The sequence below is a fragment of the Gadus chalcogrammus genome, chromosome 4, assembly GCF_026213295.1.
Source record: "Gadus chalcogrammus isolate NIFS_2021 chromosome 4, NIFS_Gcha_1.0, whole genome shotgun sequence".
NCBI classification, from domain to species: Eukaryota; Metazoa; Chordata; class Actinopteri; order Gadiformes; family Gadidae; genus Gadus; species Gadus chalcogrammus.
Genome location: NC_079415.1, coordinates 1,192,519 through 1,217,171, shown reverse-complemented (window position 1 = coordinate 1,217,171; position 24,653 = coordinate 1,192,519). Strand labels below are relative to the sequence as shown.

The following is a 24,653-nucleotide window of genomic DNA, read 5'->3' as shown; positions in this document are numbered from 1 at the left end:
AATCTGAATCTGGATCAGAATAATATCAGGCCTTTCTTTCATCCGTCACGATTCTAGCATTGTCATTGTCTCGCAGTTTCACTCTCAGTTTCTATTGAGGTACAGAGTTCAGGAGTCAGCCTTGCTCTGTAGACATCAATATAAGACTGTACCACTGGAGTTAGACCTGCTGCTTGCTAGACAAGCAATATTTGTAACTTGTTTCTCATTTGGCCGTATCGTCAGGGTGAAAGCGAAGCAGAACAGAGGATATGGTGAGGCCACCCTTGTCCATTTAAATACAACATTATCCTGTAATGTATTTTTTATGCTTTTCAATCTGCATTACTTGTTCCTAGGAGACTTCTAGCTCGCTTCTACTCTATTATCAAATGGACTATCAATTTGGTTTTATGGCAAAATCTAATCGAAAACAAAAAAATTATATGTTGTTAAATCTACTTCAACCTTTGCTGAACCTCATTTGCATATCTGCTCCGATAGTGGTACCGTAGAGCAACGTTTCAATTAACGGTGCAGTGTGTCCAATTTTGCCACAGCGTTACGGAGTTGGCAGAAATGGAATTGATTATTCATCAACGTGTTTTAATACGTGTATAATTTCATGAAAATAATAATCATTGCGTTTTTATGACCTTAGAACGAGCCCTTTATAATAACATTTATATTGAGGGCATTTAGCAGACGTATTTATCCAAAGCGACTTAGAATAAGCCCATTTGTCAGAAGCAAGAGAAACAACCATAAATCTCTGTCGGTACAGCAAGGATGTTCATAGAGCCGAGTGCAAAGCACTAACTATCACTAGGTTAAATCGTTAAATTAGATAGCTAGGATAAGATGTTAAGTAATATTTTTTAGTGCCAGGACGTACAAAGAAAAATAAGTCAATAGATGAAGTTAATAGGTTTATATCGACATAGGGAGTGGGTCCTCTTCGAAGGGGTTACCCCACTCCCCCTTTAGGTGACCCTGTAAACCCCGCCCTAAGAAAGGCGGTTACCTTTATAGAGCATAGAGCGCAGGTCGGACCCCTCCACGTAGCTGATGTTCACCCGGCTGAAGACGTTGTTCGGCGGGGAGCTGATCTCAAACACCACCCCCGTCTCCGGAGCCTCTCTGTAGTCTGATATGGTCGCGCTGTCCACTGGCAGAGGCTCTGGAACAAACACAGAAAACACTTTTTTATCTGTCTTTATGTAGTATAACCAAAACAGGGAAAAGGATTTATCTCTAGGTGTATAAGTACGCTGCATTATTTATGTGGCCTACATCTTTACACCTAATTGGATTTAATCTTCGCGAAATAGGTCAGGGCAGAGTAAAATCTGTGTTATGCACACATACGCAACGCACCGTAAATATTAGACAATGTCATAACTCTAATCCACATGGATATTTTAAACACGGTTCAGTTAAGGTGTCCGTTTCCAAAGGCTAAAGTAACAAACTAACCTCCCTTCTGAGAATTATTACATCAAATAAGAAAGAAAACATCTAGAAAAAAAAGTGTTTTTCCAAAAGAAATAAGCTACCTACGATTTTATTATTGCTTGTACTTTATTGCTATCGTTATTTATGAGGTTGTTTTAATTTAGTGTTTGTGATAAAAAAGCATGTTGAAGTGCATGTGTGAAGAGTGCTAGGAGTACCCCCCCCCCCCCCCCCCCCCACCCCGGTGTAGTGGATGGAACCTCTGTCCTGTCTTTTAAGTATTTTTAAACTTTTTGCCGCCAGTCTTGGCCACAACTCCCTGGGAGAGGAGGGTGTCTCTCTCTCTCTCTCTATAATAAAGCATAAATCGTCGATATCTCGCCGCAGCGTCGGGTCTTTACGTGTGAGGACGCCCACGCTGCGGAGTGGCCGGGTCCAGGCCCGTCCGTCCCGGGCCAGCAGCGCCACCCGGTAGGCCAGGCCGGGGTGCGTCACGTTGAGCACCAGCGGCGGCGGGAGGCTGCCGTCGGCGGGGAGCGGGAGGAACGGGACCAGGCGGGGGTGCGGCTCGCCGGCCAGCAGCGCGGCGTACTCGGTGACGTTGTCCCGCAGGTCCGACGGCTCCAGGACGGCCGCCATCCAGTCCTCGTCCCGCAGGGTCACCCGGAAGGCCGCGCTGCTCTGGAGGGGCGGGCGGGGGGGGGAGGGAGAACGTCAGAATGCATCATGGGACTTTTTTGTGGCTGGTAAGTGCCGCCATTTTGAGAGTACTCAGGACAAGAGAGTAGTTGTTGTGTCACATTCTAAATCAACATCAATATACCATATAGGGCTTTGTACATCAGAATGCATTATGGGAGTTTTTTTGCCGCAGATAACTGCCACCATTTTTAGTACTCAAGAGAGTTGTAGTTTACTTAGTAGTACTTTGCATCATGAGATATATTTGTCGCGGATAATCTGCCTTTTCTTAGAGTACTCAAGACAAGAGAGTGGAGGTTATGTGAAATCCTAAATGGTCCTAAATATACCGCATCCATTCAAAACTTTGTTTTGCTACGTCTCGCATGAGATACACCGGCGGTTTCAAACACAAAAGTGTCACCCCATAATGACAAACCATTTTCAGATGAATTACTAAACAATGACCAAAACACGAATTTACTGCCATAAACATTCTTATTGTCCTACTCTTCCGGAATCGAGACGGCCGTTGGGATGTGATTCACGATGTACGAGACTAAGAGCTGCTGGAGGTACGATTCAGGAGTTATAAAGAGAGAGAGAAAGCGGAGGAGAATAAGAAGAGAAGAGAGCAATAGTTGGCAACGAAACGACCCCAAAAGACTGGTTGACGTGTGAGATTGATCCCCAAAACCAATCGGGAGAGAGCTGCTCTGATGGCTCTGAAGGCGGGTCTGAGAGCACAGAGGCAGGACCGAAGGAGACATATATTCTCACCGAGCACTTCACTCACTGATAGGGTTAGGGTTGGTCCAGATGGATGGCTATGCCATTTCTAACAAATTACAGTCAAATAAAAGCTCTTAAATCTTAACTGCTGCACTTTAAAGTGTGGGAAATGATTGACACTTAATTTTTTACGAATGATTGGCCTAACCACTCCATCATTCATCACCAATCAATGTCATCAGTAACATTGTCGATTTTTTTACTGCACTGATTCTGAAACACAGAACGACAATGCTAACATTTAATGTTGTGAATTGGTGAGGTCGGGTTATTGTGCCAGAATATCTTTTCCGGTTGGCAGCTATCCTAGTCAGTCATCGTGGACCCACGCGCACACACACACACACGCACGCACGCACGCACGCACGCACGCACGCACGCACGCACGCACACACACACACACACACACACACACACACACACACACACACACACACACACACACACACACACACACACACACACACACACACACACACACACACACACACACACACACACACACACACACACACACACACACACACACACACAATAAAACGACAATTACACACAAACAATAAAAAAACAGTGTAACACAGAGGTTGACAATCTCCTCCAGGGCTCTGTCACAGAGCACCGTCCAAGAGAACCGTTGTTTATCTTTCGCCGGTCGTTTCATGTTTTCCCCGAAACGTCGCGCAACGGTGACGGTCCGTATCGACGTTCCCGTTTTGACGTACGACCGGTCGACGCCATGTCTCTCCCCCCCCCCCCCCCCCCCCCCCCCACCAACGCTGGGATCAATGCGACAAAGTGCTAGCAGCATTAGCTGTCATTAGCAGCCACGGAGCTGCCGCTGGACCCGGCGATGGAAGCACAGAGGAAACCTTAATGACAGACGGAGATATGACAGCGCTGTCTTGAGGGGAGTCTCGCTCGGGTGGAGTCGGGGAGCTGCAGTCTCCTCCCTGTGGTTCACCGTTAGGAGGACGAGGGCGAAGAGCATCAGGAAAGACACACGCACATACACACACACACAAATACACATGCACACACACACACACACTCTCAACACACCATACACACACTCAACACACAGCACAAATACACAGGCACACACACACACAGGCAAGCGCGCAGTCACACACACTCACAAAGATACAGACCTACAAACACACACACAGACACACAAAGAAACAGAAACACACACACACACACACACACAAAAGAGAAACAATGGCACACAAAGACAGAGAAACACACAGTCACACATATATACCAAAACACAGACAAACACACACACACACACGTTTGCACGCACACTTTTAATCTGGAGAGACTGGCAGTAAAAACCCCATGAATCATACATAGTTGTTCTCTCTGTGATGCCTCCGACTCTACGAGAGATTCTTTAGGAGCTTTCCCCCTTTTCTTCTTCTCTCCCTGCAGCTGATTCTCCAGCTCTGGGCAACGACCCTTGCTTTCTCTCGCTCTTTTTCTTTACGTTCAACTCTCTCTTCCTCCCTATATCCTTTTCTATGCCTCTCTCTCTCCCTCCCTCTCTCTTACCCTCCTCCTCCCTCTCCCTCTCTCCTCCCCACTCCCCCTATCGTCCCTCCTTTATCTCTCTCCCTCCTCCCCCTAACTCTCTCTCACTTCTATTTCCTCCAATCATCTATGCTCCCCCCTTACTCTCTCTCCCCCCCTTTGACCCCATCTCTTTCTCGCTAACCCCCTCTCTCTCCCCCTCCTTCTCTCTCTCTCTCTCTCTCTCTCTCTCTCTCTCTCTCTCTCTCTCTCTCTCTCTCTCTCTCTCTCTCTCTCTCTCTCTCTCTCTCTCTCTCTCTCTCTCTCTCTCTCTCTCTCTCTCTCTCTCTCTCTCCCTCCCCCCCCCCCCCCCCCCCCCCCTCTCTCTCTCTCTCTCTCTCTCTCTTTCCACAAAGGGGCTTCTGTTCGCTGGCCTCCCTCGTTGCTGGTCACGGGGGTCCCTGGCGTGGCCATGAGATCTGCCCTGGGGTTGGAGGTGTGTGGGGGGGGGTCGTGAAGGGGCTGGATGGGGGGGTGGCTGGGAGTGGATGGAGGGCTGGATGGCGGGGTGATGGAGTTGTGGGGTAGGGTTGGCCGGAGGAGTGGGTGGGGGTGGATAGAGGGGTGATGGAGGGGTGGGGTGAGGTGGGGTGAGGTGCTTGAGCCCGGGAGCAACAAGGAGAAGGCTTTTGTCGTAGTCACCCTCACTGTCCTCACTCGTCTGCCACGATCCGTCGCTCTATCTCGATCTGTTCTGCCTCCTTATCACGCTATCTCTCTCCTTTTCTCTCCGTCTCTCAGATTCTTTCGCTCTCTCCTTTTCTCTCCGTCTCTCAGGTGATATCTCTCTACCATTCACTCTCTCTCTCTCTTTATTTCTCTCTCCCGCTCGCAGATTTTACTCTCTTTTCGTTATCACTCTCGCTTTTCTTTCACTCTCTCTCCATTTCTCTCGCTGTCAATTCTGCTTTCCTCTGTCCCTTCCCCCTCTCTCTCTACACCTCTCCTCATCGCTCTTTCCCTCTCTCTACCCCTCTCTACCCCTCTCCTCATCTCTCTCTACCCCTCTCTCTACCTGTCTCTCTCTCTTTCTTCATCGCACTCTTTCCCTCTCTCTCTCTCGCTCTCTCTCGCTCTCTCTCGCTCTCTCTCTCGCTCTCTCTCGCTCTCTCTCTCTCTCTACCCCTCTCTACCCCTCTCTTTCTCTCTCTCTCTCGTCCATACCATCGGCGTGGCAACCGTCTGCGGACCTCCGATGCGACATTGACGAGGACGGGGGAAGATTACCTTTCATGGCGCCGTCGGAGGCTAAATCACCACATTTAACCGTTCTAAATCATTCATGGAGCCCTGCACGGTCACGGCTGCCGGCCTGAACACATTAGGCCTGCGTCTGGTGGCGCTGAGTGGCAGCGGAGGGACTCTGTGAGCCTTGTTAATTATGGACTAAGATAAGAGGATCCAGAAAGACAGTATCGCTTTCAAAAACCCTCCTGAAAGGTTTGGCGGCCGGGTGCGAGGCTCAGGGGGCAGAGCGGGGTGACTGGTGACCGGAGGGTTGCCGGTTCGATCCCCGGCTCCTCCTAGCCGAGTGTCAAGGTGTCCCTGAGCGAGACGCCTCACCCTGACTGCCGCCGACCAGCCGGCTGTCGCCCTGCGGGGCTGACACGGATTTCGGTGGGTGAATGTGTGCGTGAACGGGTGAATGTTAGGCCATATTGCTAAGCGCTCTGAGTGGCCGCTGGTTATAAAAGCGCTGCGTGAATGCAGTTTGTTTACCATTTGAGAGGCTAAATGGTGGGAGAACCGAGTAGTACGCCCCAGTAGTACAATAGGATGAAAGTGGAGTTTCTCCTGACGGTTAGCGATGAATAACAGATGCTAAGCACTTCCAGATTCATGAAGATTTCCGCTGGAAGGTAAGAGTGTCGTGGTTTTTCGTCGACAGCAGAAGCCCTGCTTCTCAGTACAGTAAGCGGGATCTGGAAGAGAGCTGCTGGAGGGAAACAGGGCGGCTTTCCGAGCGCTCCCGACCGAACACCTGATAAAGGGCTTAGCCCGACCCCGCCCGACATGTGGAGCGTCTGAGCCCGACGACCCGCCCTCCCAGAAGGCCTTTAGGGGCCCGGTACAGGGGCCCGGAATAGGGATACTTGGCGCCGAATTGATTCTGAGGATGTATGAGCGAGCACTTCTTGGAAATGCAGGAAAAAAACACTTTCAACTTTTCCACATTCATTGGCCCACACACACACACACACACACACACACACAGAAAGAACGCAGGAAGATAGCGGTATAATTGTTCTCAGTGTAAGCCGGTAATGCCAGCTGTTCTGCTAATGAAATTCACGGAATATAATTGGACCAGTTTGAGGCTTTTTTCAGTTTCTTCGCAAATTTGCATTTCATTTTTTTTTTTTATTTGCAAACTGAATCTGTCAGACCTAAATCTAGACCGCAAGAGTTGCTGCCCCCGCAACCCGACCCCGGATGAGCGGATGAAGATGAGTGACGAGAGAGAATCTGCCCGACCAGTAAAGTCTGGGAAAAGGGACAGTCTTTATATCATAGCTTGGCGATGTAGCCTGTTTTGGACCAGTGTAGCGAAGGGCAGTGTATTCTGCATTGGAGCAGGGAGGTGGAGCATGAAGGGCTGCGTTACGGTCCCACATTCACGCAACGAAAGAGGGGATACGGACCCCTTACGTCCTTGCGGACCCTCCTTGCGTCCACAGCAAGGGCCGGACGTGCGCCTCCCAAAAATGATAACCTTCCGTCGAGGCGGCGCAGCAGCGAGGGCTGCGATTGGTCCACTCGCTAAAACCCGACGCAGAACCATAAAGGGTTCATGACTGCGTCGGAGCGTCTGCGTGGTCGTTGCGTTGCGTGAACGCGGGACCAGAATCAGCCCTTAACTTTGGCCGCTGGTCGCCGGGTCCTGGGGTCAGAGTGAGAAAGCGTCCCGGAGCGATTGGGTTCCCAGACGCCGACGTGCCAGAGCCCTGCCACACAGTGGACCGTCACACACACTCCGGAACCTCCGTGCTCTGAATGTCATTAGCTTATCTCCGCGGGGTGTCCTCCTCCTTCATTATCTGACATCCTGCTGGTCAACAGCCCCCCCCCTCCCGCCCGTCACTCCTCCTCCCACACACCCATGGCGTTCTCCAAAAGGTCACCTTGCTCTGCCCTGTCCAATTGCCTCCTTCCTGGTTTCCTTGTTTATGGAATACAGACTATTTCCATGATCGTGTGTGTGTGTGTGCGTGTGTGTGTGTGTGTGTGTGTGTGTGTGTGTGTGTGTGTGTATGTGTGTGTATGTGTGTGTGTGTGTGTGTGTGTGTGTGTGTGTGTGTGTGTTTGAGTATGTGTTTGTATCGATGTGTGTGTCCATGATTTGTGTGTGTGTGTGTCTGTGTGTGTATCTCTGTGTGTGTCCATGAATTGTGTGTGTGTGTGTGTGTGTGTCCATGATGTGTTTGTTTAGATGAGTGTGTGTTTGTGTATATTATGTGTGTGTGTGTACGTGTATCTATTTGTGTCCATGATGTGTGTGTTTGTATGATTGTGTATCTACGTGTGTGTGTGTCCATGATGTGTGTCTATGTGTGTGTGTGTGTATCTATCTGTGTGTGTGTGTATATGTGTGTGGGTGTGTGTATCTATGTGTGTGCGAGCGTGTATGTATATGTGTTGAGTTGTAGCTAACAATTCCATCCAAACTTGTCCACGCAATCAGATCATGTGACAGTTTGCATTTCTATGATTGATTATGTGATAATTTCTGAATCCCCAGTGGAACATTAGCATACCCAATGCATGCTTGGTTTGATTCAGCAACCAATCAAAAGCATAGACTCAAACATCCCACATGATAGCGAGCCATTGTGATTGGTCGGTTAAAATAGCAACACAGTTTACTTAAAAATAGCGTCGTAAACAGAATACCGTCAAAACAACTCAACTTTTTGTGGCGTACTCGTGTATAATTGGTCTTAAACTGAGCATTTATTGATTAAAAGATTGATCCAAACGCAATCTCATGCACGATCAATACAACAAAGTATTGATTTACATCCTGGCCGTACGTATGCTACATTTCTGGAGAACACTAAATAAACATTGTTAGGCCAATCCTGACACTTCAAATCATCATCATCATCATCATCATCATCACCCGTCATCGTTATTATTCTAGGTACGGCGGCACTCAGTCTAGTGGAGGAGATGGGGGAGTGTGAGTGTGTGTGTGGGGGGAGGGAGGGGGAGGGAGGGAGGGAGGGGGGGGGGGGGGTTGGGGGCACAAAGTCATAATATCTGGAATCCCAGAGATAAGGCAGCCTTTCATTAACGGGCTCAGTGGGAGTCGTTCACACAAACACACACTCACACACACACGCAGACGCACACACACACTCCCGCACACACACACACGGTCCCACACACAGACACACACACACGCAGTTGCATTCGCACCCGCACAAACTCACACATACACATACACTCGCAAACGCACACAAACACACGCTCAAGCACACGCACACAGACGCAGATGCAGATGCACACACACACACACACACTCCCACACACACAAACACACTCCCACACACAGACACACACACGCAGACGCATTCGCACCCGCACACACTCACACATACACTCGCAAACGCACACAAGCACACGCACACACAGACACAAACACATGCACACACGCAGACACACACACACACACACACACACACACACACACACACACACACACACACACACACACACACACACACACACACACACACACACACACATACACACACACACACACACACACACGCCTCCTCCAGCCTGCGAGGCTCATCTGTCTTGCTCTGTCATCTGGGTGTGGCGAGAGAGCCATGAAGTCGCGCCGTGGCGGATGAATAGTGTATGTCTGCTGGGCCAGGGCGTCAGAGATCCCAGCGTAACGACCCCCTGGCATTATGCTATAACATACCGGATCCTTCGGCGTGCGACCGTTTATCTACAGGGTGGCTGGGTGAATACAGAGTAGGAACGACGCCATCTTGATCGCTTACACTAGAAGATCATTCTAGATCCTCGTACCAGCTTATACTATCTGGTGTCCAAGCTATGAGGATAGGTTAGTGAGCAAACCTGAAAGACAAATAAAGAGTATAACAATATAATAATAATTATTATTATATTATCCATGTCAACGGATGTATTTTTTTTTAACACAGGCTGTTGGTCGGAAACATTGGACAGTAACCGTTAAATGGCAGCCATTTCCAAAAAGACATTTAGGGGCAAAGCACGAGACCACAGGTGTAATTGGAGCTAAGGCTCCAACTGAAGCAGTGTTTGGAAGCAGAATGAGCTCTTTTACAGTGTCAGTAAACCTAAATCACAAACAGATCTAAATGTCCCTTCCCTGTGAGTGAAGGCCCAACCTACACTTGGCCTAGACCAGAGGACAGTCTGTCCTGTGTGTCAGTGTTACAGGATGTTACAGGATGTTACAGGTCGACCTGAAATGTAGGCTGCACAGAAAAACCCATTTTCTTTATGTTATCATTTATCTATCGTTTTACCTCAGGCCACAGCCCACTTAAAGGACATAGCAAAAGATGGTTGAAGACAACAATATAAATACTTCTCTCATGTCTGTGGGCATACTCTGTTCATTTACCATTGGCAGAACATGATGTCCCCATTACACTATTTAATCACATCCCACTTCCCACGTCGTCAAGCCACGAATAGAAAAATACATCTCTTATTGACCACAGCTGTAGCAGGAGAAAGGAGTGCAGAGCAACTAGTACTGAGTGCAATAGTCCTGAAATGGCTTCATTGCACTCTAAACCCACTTCCTCGCTCGCTCCCCGTAACGTTATAACTCAAACGTAATAACGTCCTGTGATCGGACTCTGGCCTTGTGAGTATATATGTATTCAATCAAAGACACAGACGCAAACACACACACACACACAGACACACACGTATGTATGCGGATGGACACAAAATCTTTGTGTATCGGAGGATCATTTGGTCTTTTGGGGCGGGGGGGGGGGGGGGGGGGGGGGGGGGGGGGGGCTGTGAAGTAAAATATTTACAGTTTTTCGCAATCGCTCGAGTACATTTCCCGAAAATGCTAGACTCACACTCCTGACAAAGCAAAACTCTCAAAACAGTGGAAACCACTGTTTTGGCCATGTTTTCCACTTTGCTCTCTGGTGACCCTGCTTGATCAGTCCATGAACAAAGACTCAAAAATCCCAAACACTTGCATCATCACCGGAAACACAGTGCACACATGCTGCTCTCGACTCAAACCCACAACGCACTGACGCTTTACGAAGGTAACAGAGATAAGGGGCGTTTGAGAGGTTTGACTCCCTGCCCCAACGTTCTGGGTTCAAGTATATCCGCAAGCAGACCTGTAGGCATCCTCGAGGAGAAAGCCCTATCCCCCTACTTGCTCCTTAACTACATGCATCTGAATTACATTCACATTAGGGCTGCACAATATATCGAATTATTATCGCGACGAAGATATTGCCGTCCCACGATGACACGTAGTGTCCTCGCGATATTTTCGCTGTATTTTTTTTAAGCAATGCATCCGCAAAAGAAATAACCAAAAAATAAACTAGCCCCGCCCATGCAGTATACGCTCTACCTCCGCTGCAAAGCGAACCAAGCGCTCCCTGTACACCTGTCTGCGTCTGCGTGAGTCCATCCGGCACACAGCGGCGCGAAGCCTGAAAAAGGGGGGGGGGGGGGGGGCGTGGCCTGGAGGCAATTTGCCGCTGAGCACAGTGTGTGGCTCCTACCACTAGGGGGTGGTAGAAATTCGAAAGATTTTTTCATGAATAATCGTGGTAAATAATCGTGATATCAATATTAATTAAAATAATCGGGATAATCATTTTGGCAATAATCGCGCAGCCCTAATTTACATTCAGGGAGTTCAACAGACGCTTTTATCCAAAGTGCCTTACAATAAGTACATTTGTCAGAAGAAAGAGAAACAACAACATTACGACAGACACTACATAACGCTAAGTACTATTTTTAAGTGCCTGTGAGTCGCTTACAAAACGAGTCGATGCTAAAGTCTCATCCAAGGAGTACAAGTTGTGCCGGTTTGTGCTAGGTATCTCAGTATAATACGTCCCAATGTCGGCCTTTAATCCTCTTTGGCCAAGTGATGCTCCTAATTCCCATGATGCAACAGTGCACGATGACATCAGAAGTGACCCTTGGACAGCCGGGCATCACTTCAGGGCCTCGCTGGATGGCGAGAGATCTCGCTAGTAACACATTTCCGTGGCACAGATACTCGGATAAGGAATTTGGGTCAGAAAACTCAAAGGCTTACCGCAGCAAAATGGATTATCTGATTGGTCGCCAGAAAGGGAGACGAGTACAGCAAAAGCACGAGAAAGAAAGTCAAAAGAGAAACTGCTGTAATTCTCTTCCTCCTAATGAGAGCGATAGCGTTTAGGCGTAAAACCACCGCCACCACTTGGGATTAGGGGAGCGTTCCATCGGGATGATGCGAGTAATCGATCCGGATCAGGATATACGTTAAAAAACGGGATTAATGAAAGCTGCACTAAAAAACAGTGCATCTTTGTTCATCTGGATTTGAAAGAATATCTTTTTGGCTTTTTGGGATTTCTGTGTAATGTCTCCGCTTCCGACATCGCTGCGTGAAATGTATTAAGGCCATGAAGTCGTTTAAGAAAACAGAGTACTGTTAAATAGGCACTTATCCGCTCCCCTTTGGAGTCTGGGGAAAAGGTTTGAGTGGGTGAAATACCTGAATGATCTGAATACATCTTCCCTTCAGATGGGTGTCCATGATTACGGTACTCCGAACCAGAGATAGACTAACATCCAGATAATAGAGATCTCTCTCATACAGCACAAGGTGAGTGATCTCTGGGGACATCCACGATTGCTCTGGCAAGGTGGAGGAAGCCACGAAATCCAAAGAGTTACAACCACAAAATACACGTCTTTCTCTGATTCTAAGAGGGGGTCCTACTCCCGGATAGCCAACAAAGAAGAGATGTTTCATGTTTGGAAAGGTAAAACGCAATCTAAACATCACTCCCCTAGCCATCCTCACTCTGAGATCCTGTCCAAACTCTCACATGGTTAGTCAACCACTAAAGAACTACATCTCCCACAACGCCCAAAGCACTACAAGGACTATTTTTGTTTAAGTGTACGGCCCTTGATTCTCACAACTTTTAAACCCTGGCTGTTTCCTTTTTTTAATCTCTTGATATTGACCTTCAAATACCACAAGATCGTAATTAAACTGCTCTGGCAGGCCGACCCAGACTTTTAAAAGGCCAAGCTAGTTCCTCATAAGGGCACTCTTCAATCATCTCGCCGTCCCACAATGCACTGCTTCCTGTCCCAGGGAGAATGTGGAGGGGTTTGTATATTGAACTGACCCGTCAATGTGTTTGGAGGATGTGCGGGGGAACTGTTCCGGAGACTAACTTGAGTGTGCCGTGGATGCGATGAGAGCTTTGAGTGGTTGGAGTTGTAGAGGGACCATCAATTACTCTCAACATTCAAAACCCAACTGAAGCACACCGCCTCAGAACCACACAAGACCTGCGGTACCCCTGCCTTTCATCTGCTCCTGGGCCATGTTTTCCTTCAATTTTATCGACCATTGCACTGATTCTAAGCAATTTAAGTGTCTGTCTGTCTGTCTGTCTGTCTGTCTGTCTGTCTGTCTGTCTGTCTGTCTGTCTGTCTGTCTGTCTGTCTGTCTGTCTGTCTGTCTGTCTGTCTGTCTGTCTGTCTGTCTGTCTGTCTGTCTGTCTGTCTGTCTGTCTGTCTGTCTGTCTGTCTGTCTGTCTGTCTGTCTGTCTGTCTGTCTGTCTGTCTGTCTGTCTGTCTGTCTGTCTGTCTGTCTGTCTGTCTGTCTGTCTGTCTGCCCCTAGTACTCAATAACAAGATGCCAGTCTAACTCGCATTGGATCACACAAACACTGTTTGTATTAATACCATTTCAGCCATCCCAAACCTATTTAAAGACCGTCCTAATAACAGGGAGGACGTGTGTGAGCATATATTTAAAGGCACTTCACTGTGGTACGTATCAAAGAGCGAAAACAACATGGATAAACTCTGTAGAAGAGGTTGAGAGATTAATATTAACATTCCAGGCCAGATACCCCCAGTTCTTCCTCTCAATCTCGCCCCCTGTCCTTCTCAATCTATTGACATGGCTTTCTGTTCCTATCTATCGTCTATTTCCTTGATTTTCTGTCTGCCCCTCTCTCTCTCTCTCTCTCTCTCTCTCTCTCTCTCTATATATATGTAGCGTTCTGTCTGTCTTTGTCTCTCTGCCTGTCTGTCTGTGTCTCTCTCTCTCTGTCTGTCATTGTCGCTCGGTGTCTGTCTGTAATTCCCTCACTCTTTTACAGACTCTCTTCTTATCTATCTCTATCCCCTTCTGTCCGCTCTGAGCCTATCAAGACCTTATTCACCCTATCTCTCGTCCTGTCTGACTATCTACCTCTCTTGGTCGCTATGTCTATCAATCTATCTGCCTGCCACTCAAGAGTCTCTCTCTCTCCCTCCCTCTCCCTCTCCCTCTCTCTCTGTCTCTCTCTCTCTCTCTCTCTCTCTCTCTCTCTCTCTCCCTCTCTCTCTCTCTCTCTCTCCCTCTCCCTCTCCCTCTCCCCCTCTCTCCCTCTCTCTCCCTCTCTCTCTCTCTCTCTCCCTCTCCCTCTCCCCCACTCTCCCTCTCTCCCTCTCTCCCCCTCTCCCCCTCTCTCCCTCTCCCTCCCTCCCTCCCTCCCTCCCTCCCTCCCTCCTTATCGGCTGTCTGGGATGGAGAGGAGTCAACAGTGGAGCCTTCTCCCTCCTGGCCCCAGATCGTTCTGCCTTCTCCCCTTTATTTGGGTTGCCATGGCGACGACAACGGTGGGGGAGGGGCGAGGGGCTGTGGAGGACCCCCCCCCTCCCCAATCCCCTTGTTTCACTTGACAACAGAGCGCCTCTGTGAATTAAAAAAAAGCCAGCCTACTTCCTCGAAGCGGCCAGACGGGCGTGTAATCGATGGCAGAACTCAACATGAGTCATTCTTTCGCTTCTGAGAGTTACGTGCCGCATAATGCCATCCCGTCGACTCTGATACCCGAGAAGACACAGTATCCAGTACGAAGCCAGGTCACAGTTGCTCAGCGTATGTTCAACAATGATCTAGACTCCATATTTACAACAGAGATGTTCTCCTGGTAAGACAAATGTAAATGGCTGGACAGCATTGAATCAACTTTTACTTAGTCTAATAATCCTTACTGTTCATTTTGTATGGTCTAAATAAATGCTTGCTTGTTTTGGTCTCATATAACACTTAACCATACAACATTGTGCCTTAATGACCGAGCGCAGGATTAATACATTAATAAACGATGTCCTGATAACCCATATTAAAAGCATTACCCCAAGATAATGGTTAAACCGGAACGACATTTCTTATCTGTATGCTGCTATCTATTCTGTACATTCATTCGTTCCAGTACTGCTCAAGTATCGTCTGCTGGAATACAAAACGCAAAGATCAGTAATGCTCCTAATTCGACATTAATGAAGCATGTCCAATATAGAGAGGCCCTCTGCATTGTCTATGAGGCCCTCTTCATTGTACTATGAACACGCACTCATCCTGATCATGTGAAGGGAGGCTCAGGCTGGTGTTGTGAAGAAGCAGAAATGAATATTCAACGGCCCTGGGGAAAAGGAGGCAGAAGCTTTCAAGGCCAGAACTATTTATTTAGGCCGTGCTGTTTTTATCCGTTATTCTATTCTTGTTCATAAAGGGAACCAAAAAAAACGTAAAAGAACTTCTATTACTTTTACTGTACTTGATCAGTGAAAGCGTTGACTGTGAGGTGGGTTTCAGGAATAAGTACAGGCAGAGTTCTTCACCATGTCTCCCCCGTGTTGTAAAACAAAGCAAAAGTCAAACAAGATAAGGATTCTTTTTTTTTTCCCCGTTATCTTGCGAATTCCGAGCGAGACGGAGAAGGGGTGTCGAGGGATCGAGAGGGTGATGTAAAAAAAAAAAAATCACCTGAGGGAAACACAGAGGGTATTTCGTCACGTTTCCCTTACATTTCATCAAACTGGCACAAGGGAGACTTATCTCTGACGAAACCAGAGTAAAAGAGAGGGCGATGTTTAATCATGTAGGGTGAAACGCACTCTCTCAAACGCACTCTCCTCAATCCGGTCCCTGACCTGTTATTCTTTCCCCTGTTTAAAGCCCTACACACGACTCCCCCTGTTTCAGAGCCGTGAGCATCGAGGAAAGCAACGTAAACGTACATTCACATTTACATTTAGGGCATTTAGCAGACGCTTTTATCCAAAGCGACTTACAATAAGTACATTTGTCAGAAGAATGAGAAAAAACTATATATCTCTGTCGTTACAGTAAGGACGTTCATAGAACCAAGTGACAAGCGCTAACAATCACGAGGTTAACCCATTCCCTGTAATACAACAAAGATAGCTAGGAAAGGATGCTACACAATGCTAAGTACTATTTTTAAGTTCAAGGACGTACGACACACAATCGAACGTACCACGTTTGTGGGCTGTTGGCTATTTAAATCTTCAGTTCAAGAGAAATGGCCTGGTGTATTCTGTGTTTGTTTTGGAGAACAACTTGATCCAAACAGGGAACGAACCATAGACTCAAGTTGTTCCGAGCTGCCGAAAAACCCTCCTCAGTTTGGCTTTGAATTGGGTGTTGAATCAGGGGTGGGATTATAATGTTACTCTGTTGTAATAGGAAATGATCCATGTCAGAGGGAGGGGACACACATTGTCGATTAAGATATGTAAGAGAAGCTCATTTGCTCATATGTTTAAACATGAAGAGGGGACATGTTGCAGGCCTGTCGCTGTTTGAGTGGAAATCAAACACTATCGTTGTGGAACGGCCTCGTCTGCCAAAGGAATTCTCTTGGATTGTAAACTCCCTTTCATTGGCAGACCATCAATCCAAACTTGTTGGATATATTTCCCGAGATAATATTGGCCAGATGGTTCCGAAAAAAACCCAAAAACATACCTTTCAAGATGCTACAGCATATTATCCAACCGGAAAATAAATAATTAGCTTCAGTGTGGGGCTATAGGTTACAGTCGGACTGAGAATGGGTGCGTATGAATCGAGCACATATGTGGAAGCTCTCAGGTCATTACACAAATCACATTTATTTCTGTTTTATGAGCGTGAGTGCGCTCCTCTCATGTATCTTATTTCTGTAAAGAGAAGCCCATGAAGCATTAGTATCACATATATCTCTACGGTGCACGTGAACGTCCACACCCGGTACAGCTCTTCTCCAGAGGTTCACCTCCACCTCACCCCAAAGACGAGCTGGTGTGACTGAAGAGCCACGATTACCACCACAATAAAACGTCTAACCGATTGCAGTAAAAGAAATAAAATAAAAATACTAATGATTTTTTTTTAATGTTTCAATTTTAATTGCCTTAATTATCATTATTATTGCAGTTTTCTGAGGCGCCCTTGAACATCTTTCAACGAGAAAATCGAATTTGGCGAAAAAGAAAAGAAATGGTGAGATGGAGTTTGTGAAAGAAAAGTTGTGTCTGGGGGAGGCCTGAGGAGGAGGGGGGTGTGGGGAGCAGGGAGGGGGCGGCGTGCGGTCGACCGCGACCAGGAAGTGTTGCCCCCTGCACAGGCAGCTGCCAACATTATCATGCAAACCTGAGGGTATTGACTCACCCTCCCAAAAACTCTGGAACCAGTCGATGGTCCATATGTGTATTAGTGAGAGAGAGGGAGAGAGAGAGAGAGAGAGAGAGAGAGAGAGAGAGAGAGAGAGAGAGAGAGAGAGAGAGAGAGAGAGAGACAGAAAAAGAGAGAGAGAGAGAGAGCGAAAGAGAGAGAGAGAGAGAGAGAGACAGAAAAAGAGAGAGAGAGAGAGAGAGAGAGAGAGAGAGAGAGAGAGAGAGAGAGAGAGAGAGAGAGAGAGAGAGAAGGGAGCGAGAGAGAAGGGAGCGAGAGAGAGAGAGAAAGAGAGAGAGAGAGAAAGAGAGAATGAGAGGGAGAGAGAAGGGAGCGAGAGAGAGAGAGAGAGAGAGAGAAAGAGAGAGAGAGAGAGAGAGAAAGAGAGAGAGACAGGGAGAGGAGCCAGAATGGGTGAGTCAGAAGTCTTTTTGGTGCTGGTAGGTTGTGCACACAGATAGGACGAACCAAAGCGTGGTCCCGGCCGGGGATGTGAGCCAGTGATCTAAAGGGCAAGGGACATCCCAAGGCCATGATCTAATGAATACAGGCCTCAGAGAGCCACCGCCGTGTGGAGAGAACCCTGTGTGGTCACGTTGTCCCCTTCCCCACCCAGTCAATCTTACCGCAGACACACAGCCGCGGCATACGGCGCATCCTTCACAGTAAGAGCGCACCACTGCACAAGGATTTTGGCACTTATTACGAAAGTTCAACAAGTGGGTTCGAGTGGATAATATGAATATGCATAAGCTGAGCATATGGCAGGAGAACATCCTTCCGCCGAGGGAACAACCATCGCTATTGTTGACGGACAAATTATGCAAACATTAACACAAGACGAAACTGGATAGAGCGATAAGGAAAGGGGATGGGAATGGATCCATAATAAGGGACCACCACAAAAAAAACACGAAAATAAACAGACCTATTGACATTCTCCTATTTTTTGCGAAAGATACTTTCCACACTAACGAGATCATCTGCAAACGAGTCAGACCTCGAGCCCAAAAATAGAGCGAAGGCGAACATTTAAAAAAACGTGAAAAGATAAATAAAAAGGAATCAAGTGTACGGATGACAGCAACGAGGCCCAGATTAGCGCTGATGAGACTGCCTGCTGGCCCTCTGATTGGCTGGCCGTGGCTCTGTAGGAGAGAGCACACAGCCAGCCAGAGTCTGATCAGCCTAGATTGGATCGGGGGGGGAGAGAACACGGGGCTTGATCCCGCTCTTCTGCCTATATGGTCACACACACACACACACACACACACACACTCACACACACACGCAGGCACCCACACAGACCAGACTCACACCCACATGCACACATGCATGTTGCACACACACACACACACACACATATACGCATGCACGCGCTGAACACATTCACACACACCAACACACACACACACACACAAAAACACAGCAGTGGTACAATGAGCTCGGACAGAACTCTTCCTTCCAGAGAAAGCTCCTAACTGGCTGACAGACAGACAGACTGAGTCTGTACCGAATCCTTTATGCGCCGCTGAAAAGCCTTTCAGTTTCGCTCTTGTTGGTTGATAGTCGATCTCAGCTGGTAGTGATGGACAACGGCAATTCAGAATTCATTCCGCCTCTATTTTGTAGGATAGAAATACATACATTGTGGAAAAAATTGAAAATGGACGCCTGGAAATTGACGAGGAAATTACATTGCCATTCAGGGTAAAGGATAAACTGTCAAAACATATTTTGACAGTTTGATCATTTTATTTGGCAGTGCATCAATGAAACATGAACGTTTTTGATTGCTGTATGGACGACAAGTCTTCCTGGAGCCGTCTATTCGCTCATTCTCGTTAACTGCGGGAGTAATTTGCTCTGGAAACGTAAGGAAAGGAAAACTAATGAGGAGCGCTTGTGCCAACACTTAGTAAAGCAAAAACCTCACCCGCCCGTCTGCGAAGACCCGGGCAAACGCCCGAACATCTCATTAATTAACATAGAGCCGGCGAAAAGAGATAATTACAGAAAACGCCCAAGTGACTCCAACCACCGTTGATCCACAGAGTTCCTTAATTCACATCCGAGCTCCTTGTTTTTGTTGTTCTGGGTGAGAGGGAGGATGCTTAATCAAACTAAACAAAGAGTAATGAGGGACCACTGGATGCTGTGTGTTGTGTTCCCAACCCCCCCCCCCACAGAGAAAACAATGGGTGTTCGACAAGGAGGGTGGGGGGGGGCCCTCCCTTCAGCCTCCACCCACTCTCTGACTGGCTCAATGAGCCCCAACAATGGCGCCCTATACAAACTCCAACAAGGCCCGTGCTGAATGCCCCCCCATGGCACCAGCTAAGGATGGGGCCGGTGTCTTCTTTATTGTGCTGCGTCCTTCCTCCACCCTCCTCCTCCTCCTCCCACCTCTTGACATGAGGACAGGAAGCTATCGGCAGATCAATAATGGCTGCCTGCCGTCCGTCTGAGGCGTCAAGTCAGCAGTGTGTTCCTTCTTCTACTACGTCCTGTGTTTCTTCAGGACGCGTGGTTAAGGCCCCACGGCGGGCTGGGGGCCCTGAACAACGCTGGAGGGGGACAGCGACACTGGGATGTCACCGAATATGCAGCCTCTTTTTCCATCAGCGCCCGATAAGATGGTCAAATTTAGAAATTCATTCACTTTTTCCATGCTGATTTGTTGAGGGTAGGACGCGGTTGATTTTGAGTTCAATTCTCTATCCAGTCATAGTGTTTGCGCTGCACTGGATTTTTAAATCTCTCGTATCCCTACATAGGATGCAACATCTATCAGCTAGACCCAGCCTTCAAAAGGGCTTAGGGGTGTCCTGTAACATAACCCATGACTGTTACTGTGATCAAGAGCACTATGTGTTGATTTTCAGTTTGTTTTTAGCACGCTAAAGCTTAGCTAGCCCACAGCAAGGTTCCAGTTGTCTTCATTGTACTTTCTTAACCATATGGCAGCAGTAAAACAGGCTGATAGCCACGGCTAATACTAAAAGCTAATGCAGACGTCTTGCGGTGGTGGATAATGAGCTCACATGGGTGGTCATTAGTGTAATCTTCCTTCCAGAACCATACCCGATTACACCCCAAAAAACACACACACTACTGCATGTTATTGGACTTCACATGAGCGGATCTGTGGGACTGCACTCCAGTGTAATCGACTACAATTATGGAATTATGCATTTGATATGTTTGGTGTAAAAACATATTTGGGACTTGGTTAATTGCTCCGACTGTGGGTGTTTTGTTTTTGAAAATGGCATCAAGATTCTGAAGGAAAATCAAAGAGTCAATGGGGAGAAACACTCGGGAGAAAACTTTATGCCTTGTTGTTTGTTTGCATAAATAGGTGGCATAGGACGCTTGAATAACATATTAATAATAATAATAATAATACTTGCTCTTAATCATACTATTTGGCAAGTTTGAATAATTACAACTTTTGATTTAAAATATAAGCTAGACAGCTCGATAAACTTTCCAGGAATTCATTCATTGGTTTCATTGTTGACTGAATGTTAAACGACAGCAAAACCTTTATGAGACCATTAGGTCTTTAAATGATTCAAGGAAGGAGGAATGGGTTTGAGTTATGTTCTACTGTTATCTACTGAATGGCAGTGGCACTGCATGGGTTCTCAAATGCACTGGATCAATATTGAATTATTTATCTGTAATAAATACGCAGGCAATGTTGTAGCTCATCAAAGTTATGTCTGCAGGTTTTGTCACTGTTGTTATTGGGCCTGTCAATCAATTGACTGCTCTACAAGGAGAGCAGTAGTGGCAAGTCACTCATAGTCAACAATGTCACTATGGCCATCATTGTCTCCGGTATATTCTCTATGGCACCAAATGATTCAGCTTTTCACAACGTAATCTCCACAACTGTCCATCTCTGTCCCTGGGGACTACCTTCGGCTTTCAAAAAACACTACGTATTTATATATTTTTTTACATATTTTACTTTTCAGATTTCTGATTCAATGCATTGTTTTTAGCGGTTATTAAGGTGCATTTCCCAGCCTCCTTCCCTCACGCGGGCACCTCCCGCTCTGTGTCTTCAGACCCCTCCCACTCTGTGCCTTCAGACCCCTCCCACTCTGTGCCTTCAGACCCCTCCCACTCTATGCCTCCAGACCCCTGACTCTATGCGTGTAACGCCTGCTGCTTTAGATACGGTGATTCGGCCGGCCCCCCCCGCCGGGTGTGTGGCTATAACATTAGACCTACATTATGCTAACACATCACACGTCGCTGAGAGCCAAATGAGTGGGAGGAGCCTGGTACGGGATGCCGGGTCAGAGATAGGTTTATCATGTATATAATAAGGAAGTCTTGTATTGCAGCTGGTTTTACAATGCACAAAAATAACTTTGCACTTTTTTTAGCATTTATTTATTGTATTTTTATCTTATTAAGTATGGAAGCTCTCTGAGGAAATGTGTGGTGTTATGTCTGTATGGAAGCTGCAGTGGCATTGTAATTTCAAAGGATTATTAAAAATCTCCTATTACACTACTTTTCTGGTCTTAATTTCTTATTAATGACTCCTATAGCGCAACCTGACACGAATCACAGCACAAAAAACTATGTCGATTTTTCGGGAAACTCTTCCTCTCATCTGGCCGCTTTCAGCATTCTCCGTCAACACTCGGCTTCGTCCTTCTCCGCCCCCTCGCCCCCCTTCCAACCCCACTCCGTTGTGATTGGTTACCTTCCGGTAGAGCATGTTGCAGCAGTACCATACATCGAAAATCCGGATTGTCCCTAGTGTTTAGCGCTCTGCACAACCCCCCCAGACGGTCAGCAGGGAATACGTCTACATGCATGAACGTCATTATTTGACACTTGAGTATGGTTAAACGTCAAAAAAAGCATTATAGGTGCTCTTTAAGGATCTATTTATCTATCGATATTATATGAAGTGTCTTCAACTTCACATGTCTTTAATTTACACATGTGTTCATTAATCAATCTTAATGTGTTGATTCCCCTTCCAACATTAAGTCAAATGTTGCAGAGCACCTTTGGGCAACAACTAGAAATGCCAGCCAAAACATTTTTGTGACCTCAGTGTAAATCAGTGGTCCTCAAACAATGGGTCAGACACACATTCACATGCACGCGCACGCGCACACACACACACACACACACACACACACACACACACACACACACACACACACACACAGGAAAAAATCTAAAAGCAATATAACTCATCTCCTCCAATATCGTCCTGTCATCCCCACATGGTGGTTCACCAAACAAACAGGAAATTAAAGACAAGCCAGCCAATCAGATAACAGGTAGATAGATACCATATCCAATCGTCTACGGGTCGGCTGTCATTCACACCCATTCTGGGGTCCGGTCTACACCAATGGGTTGAGCAAGGCATTCACACAAACAGGGTTGGGGGTTCGATTCCCACTAGGGCCACCCATGCACTCACGATAATGCAATGACGCTTTGGATGAAAGAATACATACTCTGAATGTCATATGTAGTTGCTACTATTTTCCCTTTCACCAATTGTACTTATTAGTCAAACAGAGTGTGTGTGTGTGTGTGTGTGTGTGTGTGTGTGTGTGTGTGTGTGTGTGTGTGTGTGTGTGTGTGTGTGTGTGTGTGTGTGTGTGTGTGTGTGTGTGTGTGTGTCACAATGACTTCTATGCTAAAAACACAAACTAAACGGCAGTAGCAGAGAGTAAGCCCACTCTAAGCCGGCTTTGAAATAATGGGAGTACAATTCCTGCCGGCCCTGAGCTGGACAATTTAGCAAAACAAACATGTTTATAAAATTCATTATCTCATGAATTATTTAAAGCCATGTCTGCTCATGAGTCTGGCTGTGGAGGCATGTATCCTGAGGCCTGTCAGAACCCAAAGACTGATGGAATCCAGGTGGACCCTATCTCTATGTTTCTCTCCACGTTTCTGTGTGTGTGCGCGTGCGTGTGTGTTAGACAGAGAGAGAGCGCGTTAAATTGAGTGTATGTGTGTGTGTGTGTGTGTGTGTGTGTGTGTGTGTGTGTGTTAGACAGAGATAGAGTGTGTGTGTGTGTGTGTGTGTGTGTGTGTGTGTGTGTGTGTGTGTGTGTGTGTTAGACAGAGATAGTGTGTGTGTGTGTGTGTGTGTGTGTGTGTGTGTGTGTGTGTGTGTGTGTGTGTGTGTGTGTGTGTGTGTGTGTGTGTGTGTGTGTGTGCCTGCGTGTGTGTGTGTAAGACAGGGAGCGAGAGGCTGTGCGTGATGTGAATGTGTACAGTTGTGTATGTGCTCTGAAGCGAGTCTTACGTTCAGCAGTGGATGCAGGGCCTGCAACCAGTGAGACTGACATGGCTGTTGAATCAACCGACTGACCCAATTTTGCCTGAAGAAATAGGCTATACAGAGAAGCACATTTCGTTTGCCACCTCCGAGTAACGTGCTGCAAACCATGTGAGGGATGAGATTCACCAGAGCACACGACATACAGTAGATAAACCGACCTACATTAATAATCTAGAATATTCGGGTATACAGTGTGTTTCCAGCCACAAGCCGTCACGCTCCACATGACAAGCCAGACAGGCGGAGCGTCGCGCAGCCCCCTAGCTGATGGGTAGCATGTTTCCCCTCATAAACACCCCGTAGTCCCGGAGAAAAAGAGGAAAAATCTTACCTGGATGAAACACTGGAGATAGATCGCCCAAAGAAATGTTGAGACCATGATAGCTCGCAGACAAAAGTCTCCTTTTCTTAGCTTTCACCAGTATCTCGTTCATCCAAACAATGGCGATTTTTTTAGCTGCATAGGACCGCTACAGCGCGACTCGACACGCGTAATTGTCTGCGCGCTTCGCTCCCAACGCTGCTTTCTTCACTTCAAAATGGACCGATAGTGGCTAATACCATCCCTAACGGGGGAAATACTTGTTGGACAAGAGTGGGTCGGTGTCTTAAGAGGGGTTCCCCCGACATATACGGTGCCCTGGAGAAAGGGATGGTGGGACCAAGGCAATGGTCATCATTCCAAGACGAGACAGACGTATGCTACATGGAGAGACAGAGGCTGCTTTCTCCTGCCGCTCGCCGACGCCCCGCCCTGTTCTCCCTAGGAGGAGGCTGGGGCCCCGAGGCACCACATTGGTGGACTGGGTATCATTCCGCGCTTTTATTCGTTTCATTAAAAAAAATACGATGTAAAAAATATTATTAAAAAAGTCTGTAAATAAAGGAAAAGTACAGTTGGGTCAATCGTGTTTTAGAAATCTAATGTGGGGTATCTAACAAAGGGAATGGTCAGCAGATCAAGAGATGGAACCAGATGTTGAATTTGATGCTGATCGCCTTACATAACGGTTCAAGTAATTACAGAAAAATAATTTTTATGGTAGCATAAAGGCCATAAAAAAGTTTGAATGACAATGTTAC

At 47.1% G+C, this 24,653-nt stretch overlaps 1 protein-coding gene across 1 annotated transcript in view; it reads right to left on the bottom strand.

Moving 5' to 3' along the window:
• Positions 1 to 24,353, bottom strand: part of LOC130380404 (receptor-type tyrosine-protein phosphatase O-like) — a 28,932-nt gene extending 4,579 nt beyond the window's left edge. The window contains exons 1-3 of the mRNA XM_056587593.1: positions 23,902 to 24,353; positions 1,836 to 2,115; positions 1,004 to 1,159 (exon numbers count right to left, since the gene is read on the bottom strand). Coding sequence (XP_056443568.1) covers positions 1,004 to 1,159; positions 1,836 to 2,115; positions 23,902 to 23,949 — 484 coding nt within the window. The 5' untranslated portion in view covers positions 23,950 to 24,353. The remainder of the gene's footprint in view (positions 1 to 1,003; positions 1,160 to 1,835; positions 2,116 to 23,901) is intronic.
• Positions 24,354 to 24,653: the final 300 nt, after the last annotated feature.